General features: G+C 60.6%; 2 protein-coding genes across 6 annotated transcripts; one reads left to right on the top strand and one right to left on the bottom strand.

Annotated features, from left to right (window-relative positions):
* Nucleotides 1-5,460: 5,460 nt before the first annotated feature.
* On the bottom strand, nt 5,461-7,933 carry INHA (inhibin subunit alpha). The gene is made up of 2 exons (XM_062192668.1): nt 7,639-7,933; nt 5,461-6,465 (listed from the first exon to the last, which is right to left on the bottom strand). Exons 1-2 carry the CDS (start codon nt 7,907-7,909, stop codon nt 5,633-5,635), a joined length of 1,104 nt encoding a protein of 367 aa, XP_062048652.1. The 5' UTR covers nt 7,910-7,933; the 3' UTR covers nt 5,461-5,632.
* Nucleotides 7,934-8,659: 726 nt separating this feature from the next.
* Nucleotides 8,660-27,665, top strand: OBSL1 (obscurin like cytoskeletal adaptor 1). Of its 5 annotated transcripts, XM_062192623.1 has the most exons (21): nt 8,660-9,972; nt 10,959-11,228; nt 11,321-11,572; nt 11,701-12,003; nt 12,160-12,456; nt 13,426-13,698; nt 14,765-15,037; nt 15,678-15,950; nt 19,402-19,674; nt 20,430-20,705; nt 20,790-21,077; nt 21,237-21,512; nt 22,160-22,429; nt 22,576-22,848; nt 23,828-24,094; nt 24,868-24,980; nt 25,468-25,624; nt 25,792-25,953; nt 26,239-26,343; nt 26,635-26,904; nt 27,578-27,665. In XM_062192623.1, the coding sequence occupies exons 1-21, from the start codon at nt 8,958-8,960 to the stop codon at nt 27,583-27,585; spliced, it is 5,694 nt and encodes a 1,897-aa protein (XP_062048607.1). In that variant the 5' UTR covers nt 8,660-8,957; the 3' UTR covers nt 27,586-27,665. The 5 variants fall into 5 exon arrangements, with proteins under 5 accessions (XP_062048607.1, XP_062048616.1, XP_062048635.1 ...); XM_062192632.1 differs by lacking the exons at nt 21,237-21,512; nt 27,578-27,665 and having other exon boundaries at nt 8,661-9,972; nt 26,635-26,912; XM_062192651.1 differs by lacking the exons at nt 24,868-24,980; nt 25,468-25,624; nt 25,792-25,953; ... (1 more) ...; nt 26,635-26,904; nt 27,578-27,665 and having other exon boundaries at nt 8,661-9,972; nt 22,160-22,434; nt 23,828-23,914.
* Nucleotides 27,666-27,708: the final 43 nt, after the last annotated feature.

Genomic DNA, 27,708 nt, shown 5'->3' with positions numbered 1-27,708 from the left:
AAGCTCAGTGTGAAATCAGAGAACCCAGAGCCTAGGAATGGCTGGCTGAAGAGGAAGCAACAAAATGACAATATTCTAGGGACCCAGCAACAGCTCTGGTCACCTTGCTGAGAGTACTTTGCAGCTCTGTCTAAAATAAACTGAAAGATTCCATGAGTGGTTTCGTGGTAAACTAGAGGCAATCTGAAAGTGCCTTTAATTCATCGGATTGGCTGCCCTAAAACCCACGGAATCATCTGAAAAGGCGGTTAGGATGGGCTGTGAGAAAGCCCAAGACTCTGGCTTCACTCAGGACCCAGAAAGGCAAAGGAGAGATGAAGACCCTGGGAGCCATTCAAACTGGTGTGGAAAGAGCTGGATAGAAAACATAGATATAGATATAAAATATAAAAATAATTAAATATAAATATATAAAAATATAAAATATAGATAGAAAAAAACAGGCAGCTATAGAGAAGATTGGAAAACTGACCGAATCTAGGATAGGCAGACAAAGATGCCATTTCCAGCACAACCCACAGGAGGCCCGTTGGCAGTCAGGTCCATGTGAGACATGTGTCTTCCGTCTCAGTTGTCCCCGCACTCAGGGCCAGAGGGAGGAAGGGAACGGTCAGGGGAAAGCTGCACATGGAATAGCAGTGAGACCTGTGAAGGAACTATGGGCCAATGGGAAACAGGAAACGAGAAAAATGCCATCCCGGGGTCCCCAGAGCTGGGGGAAGGGCAAGGGGTGAGGCTGCTCTGTGCCTCTGTAGAACCACAGAGTTAGAGCAGGTTTCATTCTTTTGTTTCTCCAACAAATACTGAACCCTGACCACAAGGCAGATCCTGAGTCAGGTTTTGGGTAAATAAAGGGGAAGAAGGTGTGGCTCTCGTTCTCCAGGAGCTGGCAGTGTGGCTCTGGAGCAATCACGTGACAACCTCGCATTAGCGTCCCATGGCTGCTGCAACAAATTGAAGCAAACATAGTTGCTGGGCTCCTGGCTTTGGCTGGGTGCAGCTCCAGCTGTTGCGGCCATCTGGGGAGTGAACCAGTGGATGGAAGACCTCTCTCTCTGTCTCTACCTTTCTCTGTAACTCTGTCTTTCAAATAAATCTTTAAAGAAAAATTCATTGTCTTACACTGGGCAGAAGTTCAAAACAAGTGTCACTGGCCACAGGCTCGGTGTCTACAGCACCTTCTGGAAGCACCTGTTTTCCCCAGCTTCAAGCAGCTGCCCACTCCCCTGGCCTGTGGTCCTTCTTCCATCATCTTCAAGGCTGCCTGGGTCTTCCTCACGTCATGTCACTCTGACATTGCCTCCCTGTTAGTGTGGAAAGACCCTTGGGGTTACACTGAGCCGAACGGATAATCCAAGATAACCTCCTGGTTCCAAGGCTAACTGATTAGCCACCTCAATACCATCTGCATCTTGGTTTTCGCTTGTCCTGTGCTGTAACATTTCACAAACTCTGAGGATTAGGATGTGGATGTCTTCGAGCCGCTCTTCTGCTGACCCCCAAGTGAGGCATCACCGTGGGTGATGGTCCCAGTGCAAGATGCAAGCTCAAAACATGCTGTGCTATTTGCCCAAGTGCTTAGAAAGAACAGAAAATACAGCCATGCACCATGTAACGACATGTTGATTAATGTCGGACCCCATTTAGGACGGTAGATCACCCAGGTACCTTGTTGCTGTGTTGCTTTATGTAAGTACACTCTGTGATGTTTGAACAATGATGAAGCCACCTAAGTGCATTTCTCAGAACACAGCCCTGACAATAGCCACCCATCTGTAACCTGTAAATAAATTCACAATCCCCCTGGATGACAAGGAGAGCCCTTGGGGGACCAGAAACGTGAAAGATGAATGGCAGGTGGGAACTGATTAGAGAAGAAAACCACAGCCCAAAGTGTGCAGGGCAATAGACAGTGGAGCTGTGGGCTAGGACACCTGTCTCCCATAGCAAAGAGCCTGGGTTGGAGTCCTGGCTCCACTTGCAATTCCAGGTTCCTGCTAATGCACACCCTAGGGAGCAGCAGGTGATGCCTTAAGTATTTCTGTCCCTGCCACCCACATGGGAGACTGAGTTTCAGGCTCCTGGTTTTAGGCTGGCTCAGCCCTGGTAGTTCAGGCATTTAGGGAGTGAACCAACAGGTGGAAAATCTCTCTCTCTCTCTCTCTGTCTCTCTCTGTCTCTCTCTCTCTCTGCCTTCCAAATAAAGTGAAATAAATAAAAGTTAAAAAGAAAAATAATTGCCCAGTTAATATACCTGCATCCTGTATCAGAGTATGGCTGGGTTTGCTTCCTGGCTCTAATTTCTGATTCCAGCTTCCTACAAATGCAGACCCCGGGAGGCAACAGGTGATGGCTCCAGTGGTTTGGTCCCTGCCATCCACCCAGAAGATTTAGATTGAATTCCCGGCTCCTGGCTCTGGCCCCTAACCCAGCCCTGGCTGTTGTGGGTATCTAGGGAGTAAACCAGATGAGGGAATCCTCCACTCTCTTTGCGTGTATATGTGCTTCTCGAATTAAAAATAATTGCAAAATACTGTGTATGTAGAGAGAGAGAACAAGCTTGATTTGAGAGAGAATTGGGAGGAGGAGCCAATAGTCCTTTTCTCTCAGTGTCTATCCCACCTTTTTGTGCTCGGGGAGTCCCAACTGTTTCACCTTTATCCTTTTGCTTCAGGCTCCTGGCTCCTGGGTGGGACCCAGGGCCCAGGCCAAGTCACTAGCTCATTCTGTTCCCCGGGATGCCGTTCCTGGAGGGGCACATGACCCTGATCAGACCAATCGGGGCATCAAGAGCCATCCTGGCACTTTTGTGAATGAACTCCTTCCTGCTGAACCAAGTGGTGAGATGAGGGGAGCCTGGAGCAGCCCAGGGTTGCCATGGACCTGTGAGGGACCAAGCCAGGGGGAGTGGAGCCTAAGGACGGCCCCTGGTAGCATCTTTTTAGCCTAGAGTGAAGCATACCTCAGCCAGCTGTACCTGTGGACTCATCAGGAGCCAATGAACCAGAGAGTTTTGCTTTCCTTTGTTTTCTGGGGCCTAAGGCAGTTTGAACTGGTTTTCTGTTTAAGGACTCATAATTAAGACTGTTCACAATGTCCCGTGTTTGAAGTCCGCTGCTCTTGAGTTGGTACCATGTTGAGGAACAAAGACAAAACAATGTCCTTAGCCAGGGAGGGATGAGCAATCCTTCTGCTTTCTAAGTTAGCCAAATCCTAAGACTCAGAGAGAGACTGTGGAAGGGGTGGCCCCGAGCAGTGATCCTGGACTATGGGAGTTCACAGAACGGTAGAATTGTAAGGAAAGACTTAAACAAAACCCCTAAACTCTCACCATCTCCAGGCTGTCATATGAGAGATAACACTCTTCCCCACACCACATAGGCACAAAGGATCACTTTGGAATAAAGGACAGTCATGTAAAACAAACACACTTTTTTGACACATGCAAGCTATTACTTGCAACACAGATCTGCTCGCTGGCTGATGTAGACTCCCATGCCCCTCTGCAGAGCAGCCTCACCCCACAGCCCCAGCAAAGAGCAGTTCTAGGCCACACAGGCCCCCAAGAGTCCCAGCAGGAAGATTAAGGAGCCTAGGCCTTGTACAGCAAGAGGAATTCAGAAATCATACAGGGAACAAGGACCACACAGCCAGGCTTGAGCCAAGTCTCCCACTCCCCGACTGGCTGAGCCCAGACAGCCAGCTCCCCAGTCTACCAGAATAGGGAGCCCCAGAATCCTGTGCACAAAACAGCTCTAATGCTGGGTGGAGATGAAGGTGCTGGGAGACTCAGGACTCGAAACAGGCAGGTTTTCCACCTCCAGGAGAGGGGCTGCCTCCTGGGCTCTCCGTCTCCACAGAGCCCGGGCCTACTCTGAGGGCTCCGGTGCTGCGGAGAACAGTAGCTCCTTCAGGGTAGCCCGAGTGGGGGAAGTGTTAGCACAGGGTGATGGGATGGAATTCCTTCCCCTCCACACCCTCAGGCTGGCCCGTAGAAGGGAGTCTTTGACCACTGGGAGACTGTGCACAGATGCCTACTGGAGCCAGGCAGCAATATGAGAAAGCGTTCTCAAGTTTCACTGTGATGGACTGAACTGCCCTGCCTCCTCTTCCTACACACACACACACACACACACACGGGAAACTAGAGGGAAACAGCTGAGAGTTAGGACCCTGCTGTGGGGCAGAAGGATCGTAAGACAGAGAGGATAGAAGGGAGAGTGAAAGAAACAAGGAGAAGGGACTGGCTTTGTGGCTTAGCAGGTAAAGCCTTTGCCTGCGACACCAGCATCCCATATGGGCTCCAGCTGGGGTCCTGGCTGCTCCATTTCTGATCCAGCTCCTTCCTAATAGCCTAGGAAAAGCAGTGGAGGATGGCCCAAGTGCTTGGGCCCCTGTCACCCACTTGGGAGACCCAGAAGAAGCTCCTGGCTTTGGCCTGGCTCAGCCCTGGCTGTTGCAGGATCTTGGAGAGTGAACCAGCAGGTAGAAGATAGCTCTCTCTTTCTCTCTCCCTCTCTCTCTCTTGCTGTAACTCTTTCAGAAAAAACAAATAAATCTGACCCAAAGAAGGTGGCGGAGGCCAGAGAAGAAGGGCTTCCAGTGCCCAATTCTGGAGGCAGAATGGACCGAGAGGAAACGCAGTGGGAAGAGAACTGGCACCGTGCCCTGCACTCCCAGTGTGTACACTACGTGTGCACACAGATTCACAAAAGAGCACATTTCCCCAGCAGTGATCTAACCTACAGGACTGAGTTAAGGGTTTACATATACAGCTATAGGGGGCATCAAGGCAGCCAAACCTGTTGAGAACCAGAATCCCAAAACTGTGGGGCCTCATGGACCCTACACCAAAGCCCATGACGGGGTACTTAGAAAAGTTCCAGGGCCCTCAGCAAACTGAAATTTTCAAATCTTGGTTCTGGTGATCTCACCTGAACAGGACACAGCCTTCCTGATGCTGCCAACTCATATCTGTCCCCTCCTTCCCACTCCAGCTCCCAAGAGACCCCCAAGGTCTGAACAGTTCAGAACCGTGTTTCAGCCCAGCTGCAAGGCTATGAACTCTGGCCAGGCTGCGAATCGCCTGACCTTGAGCTGGGTGACCATTAGCTAGGGTGGGGGAGGAGGCTTAGGGCCACCTTGCAGGCGTGTGAGTGGACTTGTCTCCCTTGGGTGTGGTAGTAGGGAAGGCCACCTGACAGATTCTGCTTGTAGGAGAGTCGGTTCTGTCCCCAGAGCAGCTGTCCAGGGAGTTTGGGGCATCTTGGTGTTATTCCCAAGCATTGTAGCTTCCCGACAGACACACATCCAGTGAAAGCTCTTGAACTCCAAGTTTGAGGTCAAGTACGGTTGAGCGACCCGAGATCCCACAATCCCATGCTCCCAGGGCCCAGACTTCCCCAACACTGTATCAGAGAATCCCAAGAATGCATGCCAGGTCATATGCATGGTGTTCTTTATTGTCACAGGTTAGCCAAGGACAGGGAAAGGTATGCAGGGGGCCTTCAGGCTGAAAAATGGAGGAAGGGGCATGGGAACCATTTAGGTTCTGGACTCTGCCTTTGCTCCCAGCTGATAATAGTGAGATTTGGAACATCAGCCATGGGGACAGGGAGTAGGACCCCCCACCTTAGATGCAAGCGCAGTGTTGTGTTAGAAGGTTGGGCACCGTCTCATATTTGAAGGAGTAACCGCCATCGGAGGTGGTGCGGACACGTAAGGGCCTCATGGTCCCTGGGATTGCAGCACAGCAGGGCTGGGCCCCTGGCAACAAAGAAAGGACTGGAACAGGGGTCGGGGGAACCCCAGGGACAGGTAGGGGCGTGTCTGCTGGGGTGGGCAGCCCACAGCCCCCGTGACAGTAGTGGAAGATGAAACTGGGAGGGTGCACGATCCACCGGTCCCAGCCCAGCTCCTGGAAGGAGATGTTGAGCGAGGCTCGGTGGCAGTAGGCGTGGGCAGCAGGTTCCTCCGGAGGCCTCTGCAGCAGGCGCAGAGCAGCGGGAGACCAAGGCCAGGGCATCGGGGGAGCTGAGCGTCGGGCTCTCTCCCCTCCGCCAGGGGGTCTGGGCTTCGTGTGGGCCACCAGGAAGGGTGTGGTCTCAGGCCGGGCCGAGCAGACACACAGTGGACAGCGCAGCAGCAACACCAGGACAGGGTGGGTCAGCAGAGGTAGAGCAGAGGCAGCCAGGTGCAGCACGGCCCAGCGAGGGGGCGCGTGGCCCAAGGACATGGGCACAGCTGTGGGTCCCCCAGAAGACAGCGTCAACAGGTCAAGCAGGGGCCCAGAGCTATTGGAGGCTGCTGCGCTCTGCCTCTTGAGCCCGGTGTGGAACCACAGCTGAGCCGAAGTCACCTTGCGGCTGCGGGTGTGCTGGGACGGCCGGAACACGTACGTGAAGAGGCCCTCCTCGGCCTCCTGGGCCAGCCCTCCAGCCGCTGGCTGGTCCTCACAACCGGCACCTGCAGAGGACAGAGGGTGAGGGGGGGACAGCTGTGGCTGAGCAGGAGGAAGGCATCATGGCTGCTATTCCTGAGCGCGCCATGACGTGCCAGCGCTCTGCTGGGTGCCCTCCTACCCGGACACCTTCAAAAGCGACACAGCACTGCCAACTTCCCACACAGGTGGTTTGCCCACTAGCAGGCCCATCAGCAACGTGTTGCCGTCCCCCTCCACCAGCCTCGAGAACTGACGGACTTGAACTAGCTGAAAAGTGGTATCTTGAAGAACGGTGTGTAGGTGGGTGTTCGCTACTTACACTTCTCCGGGCATCTCAGAAATATTGGGTGATAAGTTAAAATCATTCTGTTTTTAAAAGACAGTTTAACACCAGAAAGAACAAAAATGGGGGTGAGGAAGCAGTCCTTTCCCCAAGAGCTTTCTAAATCGTCGGAACCGGCAGCAGTCTGAGGGCTGGCAGTGAGAGCCACACTAGTAAATGACCACTCTCAGAAAATTCAGAACAACTGACCCATTTTGCAGGTAAGGAAATCGAGGCTTAGAGAGGTAAAGGGATGTTTAACTACTAAATAGCCAGCCAGGGATTCTGCCCAATTCCAAAACCATACTACCTAGGGATGAGCTGAGGGTGGCTGGCAGGAGTGGGGTGGCGTCTTCTCTAAGAGACAGCTGTGCCAGATAAGAGCACCCAGAGGAGCACCTTGTTCTTCTGTCGATGGAACACAGGGGAGAGAGGTAAGATGGGAACCTAAGGGACAGTAGACTCCTCTCCCAAGCAGTTCTCAGCCAATCCTCCTGCATCCCCAATGTCTTCTCAAGTCTCAGCTGCCTGGGGTTGAGGAAACAGGATTTGGGAGAGGAAGCAGAGAGAGAGATGGGAGGAAAGATGGCAGGAAGGGATCAGATCTGTCTCTGGAGTCCCTTGATCTAACCTGGCACACACCTCCCAAACGCCTGCCACAAGCCAAGCACTCTACGTCACTAGCTCATGCAATCCTGAGGGGTAGGCGTGACTGCCCATTTTACAGATCTGGAGACAGAGGCTTGGGCCCATTGTTGCAAAGCCAGCTGAGTGGCAGGGCTGGGATTCAAGCCCAGGTCTGCTGGGCCTCCAAGCCCATGCAGTCCTCCTGGGCTGTTTCCTGAGGTCACCCTGCCAGTTCCCACCCTGTTACCTGCGGCCGGGAAAAGGATGGCCTGGGAGACATCCTCTTCCTCGGGCTCCGAGCCGCTGCGCAGGAAGCCTCCTGGGGCATGTCTTCGGGGCAGCCGCCGTACTCCAGGAGCTCCACCTGCCCCGCTCACCGCCGGAGGTCCCAAGGCATCCAGGAACAGGGCCCTCACCTTGGCCAAGACAAGCTCCCGGTCGAGCTCCGGCCCGTGGCAGCCATGCCCACCCTGTGCGGCCAGCAGCAAGAGGAGCAGCAGGGGCAGCTGGGGCACCATCGCTCACCTGGCTCTGCCAATGGGGGACCCACACCCTCCCTGTGCTCCTTCTGTCAGGGTCTGCCCGGAGTCTCCCCACTCTCCCTCCCCATCTCCCCACCCGCCCTCTTCTACCTTTCTCACCCCAGGCTTGCCCAGGCCTTCCCACGCCCTGCAGTCCGCAGTGCCCCTGTCCATGGCACTGAGACCTCCTATCTCTGACGCAGATGTCTGCGGCCCTGAGCCTTATCTCCCACTCCCGCCAAGAATGCGGGGTAGGGGGCTGGGGAGGGTTTTCACCCCAAGTGACCTGACCCGCCCCCCACATACACACACAAACATACCATCTCTCTCTCTCTCATACACACACACATACACACACACACACTGTGTGTGTCACCTCCCAGCACCTAGCACAGTAGGACATCGGTAGGACAGGAGCCTGGAACCTGGGGTCAGCCAGCTCCTTAAGAGTGTCATTTGTCAGGGACACAATGCACCAGTCCGGCTCCTCTGGGGCCCCTTTCAAACAAGCAACTGCTGGGGGCCAGCTGTGGGGGGAGGGCTGGAGCAGGGGGCAGGTGGTCCCGCCTGCTCTATACTTAGCCTGGAGAAGCCGGCCTGGGCTCTCGTCCTCCAGCTGTGTCATCAGAGAATATTTTTGGGATTGGCAGCTGCAGGCGCCTCTGCCACTCAGGGCCAAGCCTGGCGGGTGGCTAGGGACCTGGCGGCTGGAGGTGGGAGGGAGGAGGGGAAAGGGGCCCAGGCTGTGGGAGGGGGCTGGGAACAGAGCAGGAAGCCAGGCCGCGGGCCGAGGAGGCAGCGGGGCCCCTTGCTGGAAAGGCAAACAGGAAGGACTGCCCCCTGAGCTCGGGGCTCTGGCTAGGGACTCGCCGCCGCCGCCGCGGCAGAGCTGCAGCTGCGGGCCCAGGGTAAGCAGGCGAGCAGGAGCGGGCGGCCGGGGCAGAGTTGGGAGGGTCCCCGCACCCGGGGCTCCTCGCTCGCCGCCTCCGGGGCGTCCGCCGCCCTCTCTTCCTCCGCCGCGGCGGGCTAGTCTGCAGCCGCCGGGATGAAGGCGGGCTCGGGGGATCAGGGGAGCCCCCCGTGCTTCCTGCGCTTTCCGCGGCCCGTGCGGGTGGTGAGCGGCGCCGAGGCCGAACTCAAGTGCGTGGTCCTGGGGGAGCCGCCGCCCATTGTCGTGTGGGAGAAGGGCGGCCAGCAGCTGGCGGCCTCCGAGCGCCTGAGCTTCCCGGCGGACGGCGCCGAGCACGGCCTGCTGCTGAGCGGCGCGCTACCCACCGACGCCGGGGTCTACGTGTGCCGCGCCCGCAATGCCGCCGGCGAGGCCTACGCCGCGGCCGCCGTCACTGTGCTGGAGCCGCCCGCGCCCGAGCCCGAGCCGCCGCTCGCCGAGCGCCCGCTGCCGCCGCCGGGGGCCGGGGAGGGCGCCCCGGTGTTCCTGACGGGGCCCCGATCCCAGTGGGTGCTGCGGGGGGCGGAGGTGGTGCTGACGTGCCAGGTGGGGGGCCTCCCCGAGCCCACGCTGTACTGGGAGAAGGACGGGATGGCCCTGGACGAAGTGTGGGACAGCAGCCACTTCGCGCTGGAGCGGGGCTGCGCCGAGGGTGGTCAGGGCGCGAGCCTGGCGCTGCGCATCCTGGCGGCGCGGCTGCCGGACTCGGGCGTCTACGTGTGCCACGCCCGCAACGCGCACGGCCACGCGCAGGCCGGCGCGCTGCTCCAGGTGCACCAGCCCCCCGAGAGCCCTCCTCCGGAGGGAGCCGACGAGGAGCCCGCGCCCGTGGTGGAGCCGCTCAAGTGCGCGCCCAAGACCTTCTGGGTGAACGAGGGCAAGCACGCCAAGTTCCGCTGCTACGTGATGGGCAAGCCCGAGCCCGAGATCGAGTGGCACTGGGAGGGCCGCCCCCTGCTCCCGGACCGCCGCCGCCTCATGTACCGCGACCGCGACGGCGGCTTTGTGCTCAAGGTGCTCTACTGCCAGGCCAAAGACCGCGGGCTGTACGTCTGCGCGGCGCGCAACTCGGCGGGCCAGACGCTCAGCGCCGTTCAGCTGCACGTCAAAGGTAGCGCCTGGGGCTGGGGGAGGGGGCGTCCGGGGCCTGGCCAGGCGCCTCTAGCGCCCCCACCGGGGGAGGGACGCCCGCAGTAGCAGGAGGACTCCGTACCCTGCCCGCCTCCCACCCCCTCCAGGGACTCGGATTTGGGAGGTCCCCAAGGCACTGGGAAGTCTTAGCGAAATTCCAAGTGATTCCGAGGCAGATGGTGAAAACCACTAAGAGAAGGTTGACGTGCAAAGCTTGAGGACCTAGAGTTCTCCAACCTTGTTATTTTCCTTCTTCCCCAACTGAGTTCCCATCGTGCTCCCCACCGTAGACAGAGGAAAGCATTTTGGGGGTGCGAGTCCCGCATCCTAGCAGATGACACCCTCGGGCTGGCACCCAACCAAGCGTGGGGCCCCTGGGCTGCAGTGGTGGGCTCGCTGGCACAGTTGGATGCTTACGGACTGGCTGGGCCGGTGCTAAGCCTCAGGTCACTCTTGGGGGAGAGGGGGAGGAAGAAGCCCTATGAGAAGGCGAGAGAAACTTCCCAGGGCTGCGCACACAGTCAGCTTCACCCTCTGTTATTGCCAACATGAAGTGTTCTTATGTTTGACCTTCAGTTGCGAACATGATGAAAATACCTTAAAAACGAAGTTGAAGTCAGAGGCCCTTGCCGATCTCAGGAACCTCCTAGAGGCCCCGGGGGGAAGAGTTTGAAATCACTGATCCGGTTCAGCCCATCTCCTCCCTTCCCCTCATTTTCTAGGCCAGGCTGTCCCCTTGCATTCCCACAGGAGCAAGGAAACTGAGGCACAGGAACATTGCCCAAGGTCATGTCAGGGTCAGATGAGAATTGAGGCTCTCTGCCTTCCCTGCCCGTGGCTTTGCGGGGATTCCACAGTGCCTGCTGGCCCTGGGAAGAGAACAAACAGCAGAGGCTGATGTGTGTCCAGGAGTCTCCCCCGCTCCGGCCCTCTCCAGCGCCTTCTCCGCCTCTCCCCTGTCTGCAGAGCCCCGCCTCCGCTTCACGAGACCGCTGCAGGATGTGGAGGGCCGGGAGCATGGGATTGCGGTGTTGGAGTGTAAAGTCCCCAACTCCCGCATCCCCACGGCCTGGTTCCGCGAGGACCAGCGGCTGCTGCCCTGCCGCAAGTACGAGCAGATCGAGGAGGGCACAGTGCGCCGCCTCATCATCCACAGGCTGAAAGCAGATGACGATGGCGTGTACCTGTGCGAGATGCGCGGCCGGGTGCGCACGGTGGCCAACGTGACGGTCAAAGGTCAGCTGGCCAGCCGCGGGGGCGGGAGGAGCCGGAGGCGGGCAGGCGCCCAGACACGGAGCTGATGGGTCGATTCCCTTTCCGCCTCTCAGGGCCCATCCTGAAGCGGCTGCCCCGGAAACTCGACGTCCTGGAGGGCGAGAACGCGGTGCTGCTGGTGGAGACGAGAGAGGCTGGGGTGGAGGGGCGCTGGAGCCGCGATGGGGAGGAGCTACCAGCCACCTGCCAGAGCAGCTGTGGCCACATGCATGCCCTGGTGCTTCCGGGGGTCACCCGGGAAGATGCTGGCGAGGTCACCTTCAGTCTGGGCAACTCCCGGACCACCACTCTGCTCAGAGTCAAATGTGAGGGCAGGAGAGCCCAGGCGGGAGGGTGACCAGCTGTCTGAGCCGGCAGGCAAAGCAAATTCAAGGCGGACAGGCCGCGCGGGAGGCTGAGCAGAGCTCACAGGGGAACCGTGCCTCTGTCTCAGGCGTCAAGCACAGCCCTCCGGGCCCGCCCGTCTTGGCTGAGATGTTCAAGGGCCACAAGAACACGGTGCTGCTGACCTGGAAGCCTCCGGAGCCAGCCCCCGAGACGCCCTTCATCTACCGGCTGGAGCGGCAGGAGGTGGGCTCCGAAGACTGGATCCAGTGCTTCAGCATCGAGAAGGCTGGAGCCGTGGAGGTGCCGGGGGACTGCGTGCCCTCGGAGGGTGACTACCGGTTCCGGGTCTGCACCGTCAGCGAACACGGCCGCAGTCCCCACGTGGTGTTCCACGGTTCCGCTCACCTCGGTGAGTCGGTCCTGCCAGACCCCGCCTGTCAGCGGCCGTACCCTGGGTGTGTCCACCCCTCCCTCTTGTCTTGTCCTCCTGGAGCCTTCCAGCTGCCAGCCCCTGCCCCCTGCTCGGCCCTCCGGTGCTGACAGCTGCACTCTGTCCCTGCCTCAGTGCCTACAGCTCGCCTGGTGGCAGGTCTGGAAGACGTGCAGGTGTATGACGGGGAAGACGCCGTCTTCTCCCTGGATCTCTCGACCATCATCCAGGGCACCTGGTTCCTTAATGGGGAAGAGCTCAAGGCTAACGAGCCGGAGGGCCAGGTGGAGCCCGGTGCCCTGCGCTACCGCATGGAGCAGAAGGGCCTGCAGCACCGACTCATCCTGCGTGCCGTCAAGCACCAGGACAGCGGCGCCCTGGTGGGCTTCAGCTGTCCGGGTGTGCAGGACTCGGCCGCCCTCACCATCCAAGGTTGGTGCCAGGGAGGCCCTGGGTGGCTAGATAGAACCAAGACATACAAGTCCTTCTGGCCAAATGTGGGAGATGCCGAGTTGCCACTTCTGGCGTCTGGGCCCGGAGAGTACATCTGCCATGGGCTCAGATTGAGGGCTTGGAAGTCCTGAAGGTCAGGTTCAACTCCAATGCAACACCCAAAGCACTCCCTGCAAACCCCGTGAGGCTAATCTCTCAGTTGTCTGGAGTGCTTTGTGGTTTATAGAATTCTGTTGCATTTGTTATCTAGAGTCACAGGCTGCTTCCTGCCCTGTTATCTAATCCTTAACACTGTCCTCTCGCTTCCTACGTGCCACCGTCCCAGTCACTTTACGGATGTCAGCACAGCCCTCTCGTCAGCCCTGTAAGATAGATCTCTGGCTATCCCTGTTTTATTGATGGGGAAACTGAGGCACACAGAAGTTAAGTGACTTGCCCGAGGTCACCAAGCTAATGAGAGGTGGCGCTGGATTAATTCAGCGGGCAGACTGGCTGCAGAGTCACACAATGCCACCTGTGTGGAAACCGGGGAGAGGGAGATGCAGCATCCCCCAGGAGGGTGCGCAGGGGAGTGGGTGCTGCTGGCATTTGCTGTCTGCCCACTGCTGGAGTTTGTAAGACCAGTCACGGCCCAGCAGCACCCTGGCACAGGGGCCTTTAGGTGGTGAGCAGCCAGCTTTGGAGGCGGAGGGCGCAGGCATGGGGGCAGTGTTTCCAAATGGGACCTAGGATCGCTGGCGTCAGAACTACCTGGAGGGCTGCTTGGGAGTCACCCTGGGGTGTCTGAGAATCTGCATTTCCAGCAGGCTCCCCAGCAATTCTTAGGCGCACCAAAATCATTGTTCTGAAGGGTGGCGGGTAAGCCTGAGCCTGCTTTAAGAAACCCCAACAGGTATGTTGACCACACCACTGAGGGCATGGCGTCGGACTCTGCCTCTCCCTACACAGAGAGCCCCGTGCACATCCTGAGCCCCCAGGAGAAGGTGTCGTTGACCTTCACGACCTCCGAGCGGGTGGTGCTGACCTGTGAGCTCTCCAGGGCGGACTTCCCGGCCACCTGGTACAAAGAGGGGCAGAAGGTGGAAGAGAGCGAGTCGCTGGTGGTGAAGATGGATGGGCGCAAACACCGCCTCATCTTGCCTGAGGCCAAAGTCGTGGACAGCGGCGAGTTTGAGTGCAGAACGGAAGGGGTCTCAGCCTTCTTCAGCCTCACTGTCCAAGGTCAGGAGCCCTGCTGGCCTGGGCTGCTCCAGCTGAGGCTGGCTGGGGGGGCTTTGCCAGCTCTGCCCCCTGGTCTGCCTTGCTGGGGGCGGGAGGTGGCACGGAGGACATCTTTCAGATTGCTCTGCACCCACTCCTCAGCCCTCGCAGGCACCAGCACGCTCTGCACATCGCCCCCCGCATTCCCTCTGCTGAGATGGGTCAGGAGACAAATGCAGCTAAGGCAAAGGGAGAAGGGAGCTATCATTTGTCCTGCGCACCTGTTCTGAGCCGAGAAGGCTGCCAGGTCCTTTAACTGTGCACGGTTTCATTTCCTCTTCCCAAGTGGTGAGGGGCAGTGTTTCTCCAGCTCAAGATTAGACACTGAGACTCAAACAGTTTTTGTGACTTCCCATTGGCACACAGCCGCCACACACCTCGGCTGGGCTGCACACCCTGGACGGGCTGCTCCTGCCGCCCCAGCCATCAGCCCGCATAGCTGTTTGTTGAGTGCACAAATCCAGTGATCCTCACAAGGTGGTCTGTGCTCTGGGTGCTTCAGGACCCCCTTGGGGTCTCACTGTAAACGCATCTGCCCAGACTCCAAGGGTTATGTCAGCCTGAGGATCTCTCAAGGTTGACTCTGGGAGAGCAGCTGGGAGCCACTGACCCTGCTCATCTTGGCCCTAGGAGTGGAAATCCTGCTTTCAACCTGGTCCCTGCCTGAATGCACATGGTGACAGGGAGCTCTCTACCCACTGGGCCTCCATCCTGGAGGCTTCTCTTGTGAAAGCAGCAGTGAGCACAGCCTCTGTGGCTTGCGATATGACCTCTCTGAGCCTGGGGAAGTGATGGCTGCCACCCTGCAGCTCCCTCCCACCACGTCCCCACTCAGCCACCTCCGATCCTCTGGGGACCCGCAGAGCACCCAGGTGCACCTGCCACACCCTCAGGATCTCACGTCATTGCCCTCGAGCCCCCTGCACAGCACAGACAGGGTCTTCCGGCCACGCAGCCCGTCTGCGCTCAGGGCTTCTGGTTGGGGGTGGGGGGATGTTTGTGCCATCCGTCTCTTTCCCCCACCCAGATCCCCCGGTGCACATCGTGGACCCCCGGGAGCACGTGTTTGTCCACGCCATAACCTCCGAGTGCGTGATGCTGACCTGTGAGGTGGACCAAGAGGATGCCCCCGTGCGCTGGTACAAGGACGGGCAGGAGGTGGAGGAGAGCGACTTTGTGGTGCTGGAGACCGAAGGGCCCCGTCGCCGCCTGGTGCTGCCCGCCGCCCAGCCGCCAGACGGGGGCGAGTTTCAGTGTGTGGCTGGAGAGGAGCGGGCCTACTTCACTGTCACCATCACAGGTGGGGGGCTGGGGGAGCCACAGTGAGACAGGCGGAGGGGGCCTGTGCCCGCTGCTGCTCTTCCCAGCCCTGGTCAACCTCCCCCAAGCTGATCTCACCCCCCTCGCACCCCCACCTTTCTGCTCCACCATGGTCGGTCACACTCAGGAGATGGGCTGCCACAAGCACCCTGGGCTCAGCTACACTTGTCCATTCGGAAGAAAAGGAGGCTCCCCTGCAGCAGAACCTCTGTGGCAGGGCAAGGTCTAGAACATGTGGCCCTAGGTCCTGGAGAGGTCAGATGATCACAGACCCCGGCTCCGCGTGAGGCCCCAACCGTCCTCTCCCCAAATGTAGCCGTCAAACCTTCCCCCAGCCAGCCCCAGGAAGGAGGGAGGTCCCTGCAGTCGTAGCTCCCACCACGGTCCCTGCTGCACAGCACAAAGCCTGATGCGCTCTGGTGATGCTTGTGTCTTCCTGGCTAGGGCCAGCTGTATTCAGGGGACTGGCAGAGCCACCGTGAGGCAGTCTGGGGGTGGTCCCTCTTTTGTGAGCCGGTGGCCTACTTCCCAGGAGTAGACAATGGACCTGAATGAGTGAGGACAGCAGGGTGCCCTGGCGCAGCCCCTCGTGCCCAGCGGCAGCTGTCCCTGTCCCCCAGATGTCTCCTCATGGATCGTGTACCCCAGCGGCAAGGTGTACGTGGCCGCCGTGCGCCTGGAGCGCGTGGTGCTGACCTGCGAGCTGTGCCGGCCCTGGGCCGAGGTGCGCTGGACCAAGGACGGCGAGGAGGTGGTGGAGAGCCCGGCCTTGCTCCTGCAGAAGGAGGACACCGTGCGCCGCCTGGTGCTGCCTGCCGTCCAGCTTGAGGACTCTGGCGAGTACCGGTGTGAAATCGACGACGAGTCGGCCTCCTTCACCGTCACCGTCACAGGTGTGAGCCCTCCCCCGCTCCCCGAGGACAGTCCCAATCCTGGAGGGAGGGGTAGGCTGAGGGTGCATGCACCAGAGTCCTTGCAGGGAAGAGCCCAGGCCCCCTGTGGGAGTAACGGGCTTCTCCCCCAGTGCCCAAGTAGCACAGGAGTAGTAACTGCGTTCCACCTGCCCATTTACCCAAGCACTTGCCCTGGACCGTGTGCTGGAATCCAGCTGGTGAGTAATGCAGACACAGTCGCTGTCCTCAGAGAGCTGCCGGTGTAGCCAGCAAGGCAGGGGTCGCAAACGTGCACTCTCTGGGCCCCATGCAGTCCACCGATGTGTTTTGTTTGGCCTGCAGAGTCCTACCAAAGTCAGGACAGTGCAAATAGCAACCCGGAGTTATGCGTCCTCTTGAAAAAGCCGAAGACCCGGCGGCTCTGGTCCCGTTTTCCCCCGTGGCGACGAACAGCTGGCGCTGAGTAGCAGCTGCCCCCATAGTGGGGGGCCCACATTCCTCTGCCCCCTCCCCACCCCCGCCTCTCCCCGCGGATCACCACTGACCCAGCCTACCTGGCCCCTGTGTTAAACCAATAAACCTTGCAAAGCAATGCGCAGTGACACCTCGTGATGAGTGCCGTGAGGGAAGAGGGCAGAGGAATCAGGAGAGCTGAGCAGGAGAGTCAGGGAGGGCCTGGAGGGAGTGCCCTGTCCCCACGCGTGGGAGCCAGCCCTGGGCCTGGCTCAGAACGTTCTGCATCACATAGAGTGCGTGGCCTGGCAGGACAGCCAGGCGAGCCACAGAGTCTCAGACGTGGGCTGTCCAGGGAGCCCAGGACCAGGGTTGCTACCCTAATCAGCAGGTAGCAGGTGGTACCTTCCAAGCTGATGCTGGAGCTGGAGAGCTGGGCATGGGCAGAGGTGGGAAGAGAACATCCAAGGCCAGCGCCGCGGCTCACTAGGCTAATCCTCTGCCTGCGGCGCCGGCACATCGGGTTCTAGTCCCGGTCAGGGCACCGGATTCTGTCCCGGTTGCCCCTCTTCCAGGCCAGCTCTCTGCTGTGGCCCAGGAGTGCAGTGGAGGATGGCCCAAGTCCTTGGGCCCTGCACCTGCATGGGAGACCAGGAGAAGCACCTGGCTCCTGGCTTCTGATCAGCGCGGTGCGCCGGCTGCAGCGCACTGGCCATTGGAGGGTGAACCAACGGCAAAGGAAGACCTTTCTCTCTGTCTCTCTCTCTCACTGTCCACTCTGCCTGTCAAAAAAAAAAAAAAGAGAACATCCAAGGTAGGAAAAGCACAGGACAACTTTGGAAAGGAAGTGGTTCAAGGCCGGAGACTTTGGGACGCCAGCTCACAGCGCTAGTCCCAGTGTGGAGGAAACGGGGTCAGGGGTCATAGAGCCTAGGTAGCTACATGTGGCACAGAAGAACCCCGATGGCTGCACCGGAATGACTGTCACCCTCTCCCTGCCCTGCCCTGGGAGCAGTGCCCCAGCCCAGGCTGAGCTGCTAGGGCCGCCTGCCCCCACCATCTGGCCTGGTACATGCACACGCAAGTCCACGATGCCAGCAAGGCTTTCGGCACGAGTCCCCTTCGCCTCCCCTGCCCCCAGCCCTGGCCGGACCAAACAGCCATGAGACACACATTCCAGCCCCAACAAAACACAAGGCTCTGCACGGAGAAGTTCACACAAACACTGCCCCGGCTCCAGGCCAGAGTGAACCAAGGCTGACACCAAGCTGAAGGCTCGGGGCTGGGCACCCCATCACTGCACGCTGCCCTCGCCCCATCCCAGGCAGCCACACTCTGCAACCCACAGAAGCAGCCTGCATCCTCCAAACCTTAGGGCAAGCCCATTTGGGGAAGTGGTTTGCCTGGGCTCAAGTCCCGTGGAGGCGGGACTCCTGAGTGTGCCAATAGCATTGCCCCTACAAAACCCGAGTGGGAATCTAGCAGTTCACCAGCCCAGCCACAAGGGGGCAAAACGTTAAAGGAGTGCCAGTCTCCTGGAGAAGAGATCCTAGTGGATGTCGCAGGCATGGGCTCAAGGCACCGGTCACCTCTGGTTTTGACCTGGCTCCCTTTTGGTGGAAGTGTGGCCGGTACTTGGACATGAGCTTCCAGAACCGACTTCCAGCATCTCTGGGGTACTCAGGTGTCGGCGGCTCTCATGCACAGCTCCAAAGAACATTGTTGAATCCCTGCAAGCCTCAGCTGGGAAACCTCCCTGCTGACTCCTGCAGCGTCCCAGCCTCCCCTTAACACTCGGTGCTTCTTCCCCTGGCCTGGAGTGGGTGTGGCCAGCCGAGATCCCCGGGAAGCTGCTTGCTCACTCTGCGTCCAGGTTCCCTCGTCTAGAAAACGGGGCTAGAGCAATAATGCCAAGTGTGGAAAGTGCTTCTTTTTTTTTTTTTTTTAATTCTTTTTTTTTTTTTTTTGGACAGGCAGAGTGGACAGTGAGAGAGACAGAGAGAAAGGTCTTCCTTTTGCCGTTGGTTCACCCTCCAATGGCCGCCGCGGTTGGCGCGCTGCGGCCAGCGCACCGCGCTGATCCGATGGCAGGAGCCAGGGGCTTATCCTGGTCTCCCGTGGGGTGCAGGACCCAAGGACTTGGGCCATCCTCCACTGCACTCCCTGGCCACAGCAGAGAGCTGGCCTGGAAGAGGGGCAACCGGGACAGAATCCGGTGCCCCGACCGGGACTAGAACCCGGTGTGCCGGCGCCGCAAGGCAGAGGATTAGCCTAGTGAGCCACGGCGCCGGCCGGAAAGTGCTTCTGACTGTAACTGGAAGCAGTGTATGAGGGCACTGGTGGAAAATGCGTATCATGATACCTACAGGTGTCTCTGCTCGTACGGCCTAGCGATAGGGGCTCAGTGGTTCCCAAGGTGGCATCTTCCATCCCTTACCACCAGACTGGTAAGCCTTTATGCACCAGCAGAAATGATTTTGTTTTTCTGCAAGATTTGGAACTACCCTGGATAAGTGTTTACTATTATATATCCATAATCCTGAAACCCAACAACTGTTAAAAAAAGCTTTTTCATCTCCATAGCACCTGAGCTTGCCCACGGTAGAACTATTCCCAGTCTCTCGTTCTCTGGCTCGAGGTGACATGTCCCTGTCCATTTGTCTGCAAGATAAGGATTTGCCTTTTACTCCACTTAGGCTGGGCATGCTATATGTTACACTGCAGAAATGGGAATGTGATTACGGGGTGTTCCAGTGGGGCAGAGGCTCTCCGTGATGTGTCAGAAATCCATGATTTCTGGACTCTGGAGAACTCCAGATGGTCTTAACACCTCTGGCCCCGAGGACCTCAGAGAACTGGTTGTGGCGTACCATTACCTGTCGCTGTTATTGTTCCATGCAGGAGCTTGCTATCTGGTGGGCGACAGGGACTTCAGTGCTGCCCCGTGGCTTCAGGGAGGCTGAGTGTGCAACAGCCTGTGCTTGCCCCCACTCTGCAGAGCCCCCCGTGCGGATCATCTACCCCCGGGATGAGGTGACCTTGATCGCCGTGAGCTTGGAGTGTGTGGTGCTGATGTGTGAGCTGTCGCGGGAGGACGCCCCCGTGCGCTGGTACAAGGATGGCCTGGAGGTGGAGGAGAGCGAGGCCCTGGTGCTGGAGAGTGACGGGCCCCGCCGCCGCCTGGTGCTACCCGCGGCCCAGCCCAAGGATGGGGGCGAGTTCGTGTGCGACGCCGGAGATGACTCCGCCTTCTTCACCGTCACTGTCACAGGTGAGCAGTCTCTGGGGCTCCCTGGGGAGGGAAGAGAGGCAGGTGGCTGAGGGCCATACACCCAACCATGCTTACTTCCGGAATCGTAGGGGTCCCCCACGTGCTCCCACAAACTTCCTCCTTTGTCAGCTGCCCGAGAGCGGTGCCGGTCCACATCAGTGAGCAGAGGTCCGGTGGAAGGGGACCTAGCAATTAGGACCATGTATGCACTCGTGCGTTTATGCAACAAGTACTTACCGAGCAACTGCTGTGGGCTGAGCAGCTCTTGGAGATGCTGGGGATGCAAAGGGGAAACAGAAGGAGAAATCCTGTCTGCCTGGAGCTGACGCTCTAGTGAGGGAGGACAGGCGAGAAAATGAGTGAAGTAGGAGGCTGGGCGGGCGGTGTGAGTGTGCAGAAGGCCAGGTAGGGGAAGGGACTAGGGAGTGGGGGAGGGGGCGTAGAGAGGGGTGTGCGTTGGGGTCAGGCAGAGCTGGGTGTGGATCTGGATCTGTGCCTTGTCTGTGAGACCTCAGGCAAGTCACTTTGCTCGGAAGAGGCCCCAGGCCCTCACCTGGGAAGTGCAGCCCATACCCTGGGGAGTGGGCCAGTTGCTGAGAAGAGAGCTGCAGTGGGCCTAGCACTGGGCTGGCAGCCCGCAGTGCCCCCGGATGACAGCTAGTGCCATTCCCAAGAGCTGTGCTGATAATCCACTGGGAGAGGTGGGGAGGGGCCTGCTGGCGAGCCCACGTGCCCCTCTGTGCCCACCCCCCCAGCCCCACCAGAGAGGATCGTGCACCCCGCAGCCCGCTCCCTGGATCTGCAGTTCGGGGCTCCAGGGCGTGTGGAGCTGCGCTGCGAGGTGGCCCCAGCTGGGTCCCAGGTGCGCTGGTACAAGGATGGGCTGGAGGTAGAGGCATCGGACGCCCTGCAGCTGGGCGCCGAGGGGCCTGCCCGCACCCTGACCCTGCCCCACGCCCAACCTGAGGATGCTGGGGAGTATGTGTGTGAGACCCGCGATGAAGCTGTCACCTTCAATGTCAGCCTGGCCGGTGGGTGCTTCCGGGCAGCCTAAGGTGGGTGGGGAGGAGGCAGGGGCGAGCACGGGTGTCTGACACTGGACACTCTTTGTGCAGAGCCCCCAGTGCAGTTCCTGGCGCCAGAGGCAGCCCCTAGCCCGCTCCACGTGGCTCCTGGGGAGCCGGTGGTGCTGAGCTGTGAGCTGTCCCGGGCGGGCGCACCCGTGTTCTGGAGCCACAATGAGAAGCCAGTGCAGGAGGGCGAGGGCGTGGAGCTCCGAGCCGAGGGCCCCCGCCGTGCCCTCTGCATTTCGGCTGCAGACCTAGCCCACACAGGCCTGTACACCTGCCAGTGTGGGGCAGAGCCAGGAGCCCCCAGCCTCAGCTTCACCGTCCAGGTAGCGGGTGAGTATGCCAGGCAGAAAGCCCGACACCAGCGCCCCTAGCCTCACCCCTTCCAGCACGTCTTATCCGCCCCTTGCCTTGCCCCTCCTGCCCCCCACTGCCCTCCTCTCCACCCTGGGGCCTCTTCCTCCCAGTGACCCCCAGCTCTGACCCCCACAGAGCCCCCCGTGCGGGTGGTGGCCCCCGAGGCAGCCCAGACGAGGGTTCGGAGCACCCCAGGTGGGGACCTTGAGCTGGTGGTGCACCTCTCTGGGCCGGGGGGCCCCGTGCGCTGGTACAAGGACGGGGAGCGACTGGCGAGCCAGGGGCGGGTGCAGCTGGAGCAGGCCGGGGCCAGGCAGGTGCTGCGGGTGCGGGGGGCACGGAGCGGGGACGCTGGGGAGTACCTGTGCGACGCACCCCAGGACAGCCGCATCTTCCTCGTCAGTGTGGAAGGTAACAGTGCACCCCTCACACCCTTTGAGCCCTGGAGCCCCAAGGACCAACCCCGCCGCCACCCCAGCCCTCCCTCCCCACACCGTTCAAGACCCTTCTCATCCCCCTGCCCCCACCTTGCTGCCCCGGCTCCAACCAATGCATGCATGACTTTTGCTCAGACGAGGGCACGGGCTCTCCGCCCTCCTCCAGGAATCCTCAAATAGGAGGAGGCATAGCCCAGTGAGTCAGAACAGGGGCTCTGGAGTTGGCCCAGCCAGGTTTCCACCAGGATCCTGTTTCCCCACATTGTACCACATTAGTCAAGTTGCCCAATCCTTATCTGAGCTCCAGCTCAGAAAGGAGGAGACATTGCTTGTCTTAAGGGGCTGTGCTACAAACAGGGTGCATGGTAAACCGTCTGTTACTCTCAGGGAGTCAGAGGACGGGGTGGGGGGGTGGAGGGGCTAAGTGATGGCTCCGAGAGGAACTGGTCTCTCAAAGGAGTGGTAGGGGATTGGCATGCTGGCCTTTGGGGCATCCCCCTGGCCACCACCCAGACGAGTCACTCAGTGATGGCAGTGAGGGTCTGAATCCTGGGGCTGGGATGGAGAGGAGAGGTGGGGGGAGGGGAGCCAGCCCAGCTCACAGGCCGGTCCCTCCCCCAGAGCCACCGCCGGTGAAGCTGGTCTCCGAGCTGACGCCACTAACTGTCCATGAGGGTGACGATGCCACCTTCCGCTGCGAAGTCTCGCCACCGGAGGCTGACGTCACGTGGCTGCGTAACGGAGCCGTGGTCACCCCAGGGCCCCAGCTGCAGGTGGCCCAGAACGGGTCAAGCCGCTCGCTCACCGTGCGAGGCTGCCGGCTCCAGGACGCGGGGACTGTGACTGCACGGGCAGGGGCCACGACCACCAGTGCCCGGCTCCATGTTCGAGGTTTGGTACTGATGAGGACAGAAAAACCCTGCTCACTGTTTCCACGCCCCCAGCCCTGCCCTTGTCTAAGCGAGACCACTGCGGGGGAGCCGGGAGAGCCTGGCGTCCCGGCCTGGCTCCATGGCTTCCCCCCTTCTCCCCTCCAGAGACAGAGCTGCTGTTCCTGCGGCGGCTGCAGGACGTGCGGGCAGAGGAAGGCCAGGACGTGTGCCTCGAAGTGGAGACAGGCCGCGTGGGCGCGGCAGGGGCCGTGCGCTGGGTGCGAGGCGGGGAGCCCCTGCCCCTCGACTCTCGCCTGTGCGTGGCCCAGGATGGCCACATCCACCGCCTCTTCATCCGCGGGGTCGTGCTGGCTGACCAGGGCACCTACGGCTGTGAGAGCCACCACGATCGCACCCTGGCCAGGCTCAGCGTAAGGCGTGAGTGCCCCGTCCTGTCCTAGCCCGTGGCCTGCCCGCCCTGGCACAGCCTCTCCCGGCTAACCCAGAGCCTCTGGGAGCCCCCACCAAAGTGCCCTCACCACTGAGGAGAGCCGGTCCTGGTTGTCCCAGTCCACGGGTAGAACCTAATGCAGCCTGCCCAAAGCACAATGTGTCTTTTTCTAGTATTTTCTACTCACCTGAGACACCCACGTGGCCTTTGCATTCTTTTTCATATTCCCGAGATGACTTTGCTAGAAACATAAATGTTACACTCTAAAAAGACTCCCAGTGTTTATGCTTCAAATCCTGCCTATTTAAGAAGTGGGGGTGGCTAGCACATAGCACACCCACCACCCACCCCAAACTGGAGCCCTGCGCAGCTGTGTGACCTCAGGCAAGTCACTCCACCTCTCTGAGCCACGTCTCCTTTAAAATGGGGCTGTCCCCCTCTCAAGGGTCCCTGGGCACATTAGCTGATATAATGTGAAAAGCTCTCACAACACAGAGCTTGGTGAATGGCTGCTGGTGGTGATACACTTTCTCTTCTAGTTTATTTCCTGCCTTTAATCATCACAGTGAGCCCCTGTCTCATTGCTGATCTCCCCTGCACAACTGGAGAATCAGGGCCCAGAGAGGTTGAGCAGTTGGCCAAAGGTCACACAGCACGCAAGCTATGCCATGGAGCTGGGTTCCAACCTCACCCAGTGCGTCTGACTCCAAATTCTATGCTTCTCCCACTGCACACCTCACACAACCCCCTCCCCAAGACATGTCCTCCTCTCCTGACCCCGATACGCCCCTCCTCCCACCAAGTCTGACTGGCCCTGGTTCTCAGCTTCTGTTGTCAGAGCCTTAGGCTGGGTGTTGGAGGTGGTGCCGGCAGGGCCAAGGGGAGATGGAGTCCCTGCTATCCCCGCCCAGAGCTGGAGCCCTAATCTTCCCTCTCTCCCCGTTCTCCGCCCCCCCTCCCCCCCAGCGAGGCAGCTGAGGGCACTGCGGCCTCTGGAGGATGTGACCGTGAGCGAGGGAGGCAGTGCCACCTTCCAGCTGGAGCTGTCCCAGGAGGGCGTGACTGGGGAGTGGGCCCGGGGTGGAGTCCGGCTGCAGCCGGGGCCCAAGTGCCACATCGACACTGAGGGGCGCACCCACCGCCTGGCGCTCAGCGGCCTGGGCCTGGCCGACTCCGGCTGTGTCTCCTTCACGGCGGATTCTCTGCGCTGCGCGGCCAGACTCACCGTGAGAGGTGCGGCCTCTGGGCCCGCCGCCTGCCTGCTCACCTGTGCGGCTCTACTCACCGTCCCGGTGTGACTACTGATCCCACGACCCGTGCGGCCCCCACTGACCATGCCTGTCCCAGTGTGGCCCTTACTGACACCACCACCACCCCACTAACCAGAGAGTGACTCCCCCGGCCCTGTGGCCCTATATGGCCCCTGCCTGAGTGTGTCTTCTCTGACCTGTCCCGTGCCACGGGGCCCCATACTGAGCATGCCTACGCCTGCCTGAACGTGGCCCTCTGACCACACCTGCCTGCCCGCTCTGCCAGGCTGAGGGCAGCCCGAGATCACCCAGCTGCCACCTGCCCACCGACTCTGCCTCTCTCAGGGCAACTCCATTAGCAGTTCTGCTCGGTTTGGCTGCCAGCCTCAGTGTGTCCTCCGCTGGCCATACGTGCTCTAGGGGCACCCCCACTGCTCCTCTGAATGCACGTGTCTCTCACTGCCCTCTGCAGCCAGGCCTTGCCTCCACCAGCCATCCCCACCTACGAGAAACTCCCCCTGGCATCTCTGCCTCAGTTTCCCCCACTGCCCTCGAAGCCCAGCATGTCCCCCGCTGGCCAGCATCCCCTTTGGACCATCTGTCCCCACATGTCCCCCCTCACTGGCGGTCTCCACTGATCGCTATGTCTAAATGTGTGCGCTACTCACCCCTTAGAGCCGAGTGTGTCCTCCTTGTCCTTGCGAGCTGGTGCTTACGCCTGCTCCCTCTGCACGGCCCTCCCTCTCCCATCCCCAGAGATCCCAGTGACCTTTGTGCGGGGGCCACAGGACCTAGAGGTGATGGAGGGTGACACAGCTACGTTGGAGTGTGAACTCTCCCAGACCTTGGCTGATGTCACTTGGAAGAAGGTCAGAGCCCAGCCCCAGCCCAGGCCAATCTGACAAGGTTAACAGTGCCCCTAACAGAACCAATACCGCCGGATGGGCCGAGCCTTGCAACATCCCTGTGAGGCAGGGCTTATCACGCTGCTCGGTGGGGCGACATCGCTTGCCCAAGGGCAGCCCAAAGGGGTAGAGCTCTTGTTTAAACCCAGGTTTGCCTAGTTCCACAATCTAGGCTCATCCGCCATATGCTCAGCACCTCGTTCAGCACCTCCTGTGCCCCCAGCGCCCGTCCTTAGCCCTAACGTCTCCAAAGGAAGACACTTTCCCAAAAGCGGTTTCTAGAGCGGCCCCAAGGCATGGGGTCAGCCAGACCCCAGCCTTTGAATGCAAGACTCTCCCAAACGTGCCTCGAGAGCGCTTGGCATCAACAGAGGGCGCCGCCGCTTTCCAGGGGGGTGGCCGCGGGCTCCCAGATGGGCTCTCTCCGACCCTCTGCAACTCCCGCCCCTAGGATGGGCGCGCGCTCACCGCCAGCCCTCGGCTCAGGCTCCAAGCCCTGGGCACGCGCCGTCTTCTACAGCTGCGGCGCTGCAGCCCCTCGGACGCTGGGACCTACAGCTGCGAGGTGGGAACGGCTCGCGCCGGGCCCGCCCGCCTGACCGTGCGCGGTGGGTATGGGGCGAAGCGAGGGCTGGGCACTGCTTTGGGCCCTGGGGCTTTGGGGCCAGTCTTTGCTCCAAGGGGCTGACCCGCAGAGCTCACGGAGGCGGGGCGGGGAGGGGCGTGGTCGGGCCCGCCCCTCGGTGCCGCCTCACGGCCCCGGGCTCCGCCCCAGAGCGCACAGTGTCGGTGCTCCGCGAGCTCCGGGCCGTGCGTGCCCGCGAAGGTGACGGCGCCACATTGGAGTGCACGGTGTCGGAGGCCGAGACCACGGGAAGTTGGGAACTCGGAGGCCGCCCGCTGAGACCCGGAGGCCGCGTTCGCATCCGACAGGAAGGTCTGGCCTCCCTGTGACCTTTTCTGGCCCCTCTCGGCGGGCCCCAGACTCACACAGACCCCGCCCCATCAGGATAGGCCCCGCCCCTTCCGCGGATGGGGCCCGCCCACAGCTCTGAGTCCTGGACCGTGCGTCCTTGCGCTCCGCATCCCCAGGCCGCCCACTCCAGCGCGCACTTACCGCGCCGGAATCGCCCCCTTCCCCGAGGGCGCACTCCCGTCCACCCTCAGCTGCGAACCCTCCCCGGAGGCAGCTCCGCCTCTCTAGCGCCCCCTTCACCCGTAGGAAAGAAGCACATCCTGGTGCTGAGCGAACTGCGCACAGAGGACGCCGGCGAAGTCCGCTTCCAGGCGGGTCCCGCCCAGTCCTTGGCTCTGCTGGAGGTGGAGGGTAAGCAGCTGGAGTAGGAGCGACGGGAGAGGGGCATCACCTCCAGCTCTGGGACTCCCAGCTGGCGGCTGGCCCCAAGAGCATGCCGCCCTCCCCTCCCGGGGCTGTCCTCGGGGCGGGTCACAGAGGGCGGCGCGTATCCCGCGGAGGAGGAGGTTTTGAAGTGAGGGCACAGTGGACCAGGGCCGTGGCACAGAGCGCTGAGAGCAGGCGTGTGGGGGATCAGGGAGAGAAGGTGCATCCCCTGCTGGGGGGCTGTGCGCGCCTCTGAACTTCAGCCCCGCCCCCCAGCCTTGCCTCTCCAGATGTGCCGCCGCCCCCCGCGCGAGAAGACGGTTCTGGTCGGCCGCCGGGCGGTGCTGGAGGTGACTGTGTCCCGCTCCGGGGCCCACGTGTGCTGGTCGCGGGAGGGGACCGAGCTGTGCCCGGGAGACAAGTACGAGATGCGCAGCCACGGCCCCACCCACAGCCTGGTCATCCGTGACGTGCGACCTGAGGACCAGGGCACCTACTGCTGCCAGGCGGGCCAGGACAGCGCGCACACACGGCTGCTGGTCGAGGGTGAGTGAAGCCCACGGGCCAGAGGGCAGAGGGGACAAGAGGGGCACCCGGGAGCTGCTAGGCCCAGGCACGCCTGCAGGAGGTTGTCTAGGGCGTGGGGTGGCCGGCGGTTCTGGGATGCAACAGAGGTGACGAGTGGGGGGTGTGGTCACTCGCACCCAGGGCTGTGAAAAGGAAGGAGCCCTGAGTTTCGTTGAGGTCAGCTGTCCCCACCTCCCCCACCCTTTCCTGTCCGAGCCCCTGGATCCTGTGTGCCCCTTTCCTGAACACCCCATTTCTGCCATTTCCTCTACTTGCCACCTACCCACCACCACCTGCATCTGCTCCCACCCTCTCCCGCTCTCTGCCCAGCCACCTTCTTTCCCTCCCAGCAAGTTCATCGTGAGCCTGGGCAGAGGCCCCTGGGCAAGCCCCAGCTCCCTCCTCCTAGGAGATGCCCCACCCTCCACTGCAAACCTTTGCATTCACCTCACCAGGGTTGCCCTGTCCCCCCCCCAAGCTGACCACCACCTTCCTGGCCCTCCCCCCCAGACTACCCTGACAGAGGCCCACAGAGCAGGGGGCAGAGGCTGAGGGCCCAGCTCTTCCTGTGTGGGTGCCCAGGCCCTGCCAGGGGGGAGGCAGGTGGGTGCCCCCTCTCTCCCCAGCCCCACGCAGAGCCATTCCTCTTCAGGTAATTAGGAGACAGAAGCGAAGGCCAGGCGGGTGCCCTCGGACAGCTTGGAAGGTGTGCCCTCCGCACTTCAGGGTCCGGGGGTGGGGTGGGGTGGGGGAGACGGCGAACCAGAGGTGTCGGGAAACAAT

Source organism: Lepus europaeus, chromosome 1 (genome assembly GCF_033115175.1).
Source record: "Lepus europaeus isolate LE1 chromosome 1, mLepTim1.pri, whole genome shotgun sequence".
In the NCBI taxonomy this organism is placed as follows: domain Eukaryota; kingdom Metazoa; phylum Chordata; class Mammalia; order Lagomorpha; family Leporidae; genus Lepus; species Lepus europaeus.
Note: the sequence above shows the minus strand (reverse complement) of the source record. Positions and strands in the feature narration are given on the sequence as shown.

Bases quoted from the DNA above. Each gene is read 5' to 3' on its own strand.
- OBSL1 (XM_062192623.1), top strand. From the start codon at position 8,958: ATGAAGGCGGGCTCGGGGGATCAGGGGAGCCCCCCGTGCTTCCTGCGC. The intron at 21,078-21,236 runs GTGAGTATGCCA...TGACCCCCACAG, and splicing joins CTTCACCGTCCAGGTAGCGG to AGCCCCCCGTGCGGGTGGTG. The intron at 26,344-26,634 runs GTAAGCAGCTGG...CCCGCCCCCCAG, and splicing joins GGCTCTGCTGGAGGTGGAGG to CCTTGCCTCTCCAGATGTGC.
- INHA (XM_062192668.1), bottom strand. From the start codon at position 7,909: ATGGTGCCCCAGCTGCCCCTGCTGCTCCTCTTGCTGCTGGCCGCACAG. The intron at 6,466-7,638 runs GTAACAGGGTGG...TGTCCTCTGCAG, and splicing joins CATCCTTTTCCCGGCCGCAG to GTGCCGGTTGTGAGGACCAG.